This window comes from Gossypium raimondii, chromosome 4 (assembly GCF_025698545.1).
Source record: "Gossypium raimondii isolate GPD5lz chromosome 4, ASM2569854v1, whole genome shotgun sequence".
Classification (NCBI taxonomy): domain Eukaryota; kingdom Viridiplantae; phylum Streptophyta; class Magnoliopsida; order Malvales; family Malvaceae; genus Gossypium; species Gossypium raimondii.
The window spans coordinates 14,281,709-14,285,590 of NC_068568.1; the positions used below are offsets into that span (position 1 = coordinate 14,281,709).

Here is a 3,882-nt window from a genome sequence, read left to right on the forward strand (position 1 = left end):
AGTCCCTATAGCATTTAATGTTTTGGTTTTAATTTGATTCTTCCGACTTTATATTATACTAGTTTTATTTGATTAGGAGAGGTGGAAGGGGATGTGAATGTAGGTTAAAATTAATGATAATTATAGTGTATGCAAATTATTGTTACTAATATTGGATCATAAAATTAAGGACCATGTAAAACTAATACTAAATTTGAATCATTACTTTAATTGGCTATTAGTTTGGATATTATAAAAATAGAGACCAATTAAAAATGAATGACTAAATCTGGAATTTTAACATAATCCAGGGACTACAACTAACTTCACGCGCATTGGTTCTTACACCCAAGACACAAAACCTTTGTTCTTACGTTTTCCCTGACAAGTTTTAGATCCATCTCTTGGAATCAAAAAGAAATGGCCAACAACAACAATCTAGAGGAATCCAGCCCTCTTTTGAGCAAACAAGTTAGTGTTGAAGAAGATGAGAAGAAGAATCTAAATGTTAACAACTCCACCGACGTGGCAGCTTCGCCGGCAGCTAGGACCGGAGCTGGGTTCGGGTGGACCGCCGATGGTCTGCCCTTGGTCCACGGGAGTGTCGTCGGAGAACCTATGGGCCGGTCTCAGTGGGATTCCTCCCTCCTCGCTTGTCTTGGCCGTAACGATGAGTTTTGCAGCAGTGACGTTGAAGTTTGTAAGTTTTTATATAGTTTTATTTGAGAAATTCCTAATTTCGATCTGTTCAATTTGGAATTTTCCTGCATTTAGAAGCCAAATCATAATTGCTAGGCTGAACTTAAAGCTTTAATTCTGCTTTCTTTGCCTTTTCTTTTTTCTGAATAAATCCACCTTTGGAATTAGAGGGGAAAAAGAAGAAAAGGAAAGGAAAATCAAACGGCCATTTATGATTATGCATGAATTGGGTTGCAACGATTAAAAGGATGGGTAGGAATTGTAATGTTGTTCATTGTTTTTAAATCCATGATCAATTAATTTCTGGTTAATGTTATCTTTTTATACAATCTCATAAGATTTGTTAATCTGACTACTGTTTTTTAATATTCAAGTCTGACATATATATCTTTTTAGGTACATAAATATGATCATATCATTCTTCAAACACCATAATATTTGTATCACACAAAAAACTTCATGTAATTCGAATAACATGTACGAAGCTTGGAAGTTAGCACATTTTCATGGTCATTTGTTTCTAAAAGAATGTAGAATAAAATGTTCTTGATTTGGAATTATGATATTTTGGTCAGGTCTACTAGGAAGCGTGGCCCCTTGTGTGCTGTATGGAAGCAATGTTGAAAGACTTGGATCTGCACCTGGGACCTTTGCAAATCATTGCTTGCCTTATTCTGGTCTTTACCTGATTGGAAATTCCTTTTTTGGCTGGAATTGTCTTGCTCCATGGTTTTCATACCCTACCCGAACTGCAATTCGGCGCAAGTTTAATCTGGAGGCAAGTGAATCTTATTGAGACCATTTTTTAACCAGCTCATTAAGCATATAGTATGGGTTACTTTGGGTTTCGGTTTTTCGTTTATCCTTGTTTGATTTGGTTTTCAGAAATTTCTGACATTCTGTGATGTTTTTGCTGGGGAAGTCTAATGTTCTAGTTTATCCTCATTTTCATACGCATTGTTGACCTACAATGGACTACTGAGTTTGTTGATCTCTAGAGTTAATTTGTGTTTTTGTTATGCATAGAATCAACTATGGAAGAGCTTTCAATCGCAAAGATTTATTTGTTGTGATTTTCTTTGCAAAAAACAGGGTACCTGTGAGGCACTTAACAGGTCAGGTGGATGCTGTGGAAGCTGTTTGGAAGATGAAGTGCAACGTGAACAGTGCGAGTCCGCCTGTGACTTTGCAACACATGTTTTCTGCCATGCATGTGCTCTTTGCCATGAAGGCCGTGAGCTTCGTCGAAGGTTGCCTCACCCAGGGTTCAATGCTCAGCCTGTGCTGGTCATGATCCCTCCTGGTGAGCAGACCATGGGCCGTGGTGACTGAGTTCATGCTGGTCATGTCCTGAATTCGAATAGCTTGTTGCCGCCCCATGTTTTTGTCAGCGTGATGTCATGCGATAAAATTGTGTTGAAGGTTATCTACGTTGTTCAAACTCTACCCACTGAAGTTTGATTGCTTGTTGTGGTCAAGCACAATAACATATTGATGGACGTATGGATTTTAAGTATTTTATGTGTACAATATAGTAAATATTACACTTCTTTTCTATTTCTTTTTCTTAAAAGAAATTGGTGCTTTCACAATTCACAGTTAATACTTTTTTTCTGTCTCTTTTCATATCTCCTAGTTCTTGAATAAACTCATGTTGGATTCATAGGGTTGAATTTAACTTATAGAATCCATGTTAATCATCTAATGCGAGTATACTTAATATATTGTTTTCAGGTTTTTCTTATATATATATATATATATATATATATATATAAAAGGACTATATCTTAGTTCGAACATGTATAGGTATAAGAACACACAAGTAGACATTGTTTGGGGTGATTTGTTCCTACGAATAGTTCATATGGAAAATGAAAAGGAAATAAAGAGTAGAGGGCAATAGAAATGAGACAGATAAACTGCAATTAATGAAACAGAAAATCAGTATTTTACCTCCTAGTCTACCAAATATGAGATTAAGATGTTTGCTCAACCAAGACAACTCTCTGGAAACTAAACAGGAAGAAAATTGTTATTCTCCTGGAGCAGAAACTCCTTGCTTCAGCCTCTCTTTCTTCATCTTCTTCTTTGATATTGGCTTCTTTTTTCTAGGTGGAAGAGTCTTCTGTGCATACGAGTAAAGTACATAGTTCCCAACAAGGAATGTTAGCAGTAGCCCCCCAACAACCAGCAGCACTATCAAGCCAGGATTGAATCCTTTGGCCTCAGTTTGATAAATAATCTTGCTTCCCTATTGCATTAGCAGAAACTAAAGTCATCACGCATGTAATTTTGCACATAAAGACAACTAGCTGCTCAATACTTGTCTTCAGCCTGTTAATCTTTTCGAAAGACCATAGAGAGCAAACAGGAAAACTTAGCCCTACTACAAAAGATCCTTGCTACATGAAAGATTCTATGAAGAATACGTGCATACAAACATTTCTGCAAAACATATACATCTATCATCAAGATTTTAAGAGATCACACTTACATTGAGACCCCAGAAATTTATCCATGGATACTGATAATTCAAATACCTATGTCTGTGTTTTAAGTAGATTGTTGACGAAATTATCGGATGTATCGCAAACTGAATGAAGAATTTTCAGGCAGTCAACTAAAGCTTTCATCTTTCACTGTTCCTTTATGTTTTTTTTCAGTCAGAATTGTGGAGAGGTATGGATGAACAAAAAGAACCCAACCCAAATTGACTGATCAAATCCCACATAAAGATAGTGTTAATAGTTCCCAAGATGTTGCAGCTTTATTTCAATCAAAATATCGAGAAGAAGAAGAAAAAAGAGAGAGGATAGTTTGATAAGTTTGCATGCAAAAATAAACAAGTAACAATATCTTAATTAAGCATGAGAAAGAGCAAGCAAAAGTCTAAAAAAATGGGAATTAATTTGAAAAAGCACCACTGCACTAGATCGGAACTGTAACAAGTAATAAGCAAAGGAAACAAAACCAGATCTCTAAATTTGAACTGATTTAGCACGGATCTCATCTCAGTGAAAAGCCATTGAAATTAAGGGGAGAAAAACCAAGCGATCAAAGGAGAGAGGGACCTTATCGGCGAACTCGAACTCGTCTGACATGACTGCCAAGTCCAAGTGCGAACTCAAGGTTGGAGCTCCTCACTAACACAAGTTGGGAACCAAAATAACAAAAACAAAAACCGGTTTCTGGTAATCAAACGAA

The 3,882-nt window shown here is 36.4% G+C and overlaps 2 protein-coding genes across 2 annotated transcripts; one reads left to right on the forward strand and one right to left on the reverse strand.

The window, feature by feature from the left end:
* Positions 1 to 291: 291 nt before the first annotated feature.
* On the forward strand, positions 292 to 2,281 carry LOC105768129 (cell number regulator 8). Its single transcript, XM_012587883.2, has 3 exons — positions 292 to 679; positions 1,254 to 1,456; positions 1,771 to 2,281. The coding sequence occupies exons 1-3, from the start codon at positions 400 to 402 to the stop codon at positions 2,008 to 2,010; spliced, it is 723 nt and encodes a 240-aa protein (XP_012443337.1). The 5' UTR covers positions 292 to 399; the 3' UTR covers positions 2,011 to 2,281.
* A 299-nt stretch (positions 2,282 to 2,580) lies between these two features.
* LOC105768132 (DNA-binding protein S1FA) lies at positions 2,581 to 3,882 on the reverse strand. Its single transcript, XM_012587886.2, has 2 exons — positions 3,750 to 3,882; positions 2,581 to 2,929 (listed from the first exon to the last, which is right to left on the reverse strand). Exons 1-2 carry the CDS (start codon positions 3,777 to 3,779, stop codon positions 2,711 to 2,713), a joined length of 249 nt encoding a protein of 82 aa, XP_012443340.1. The 5' UTR covers positions 3,780 to 3,882; the 3' UTR covers positions 2,581 to 2,710.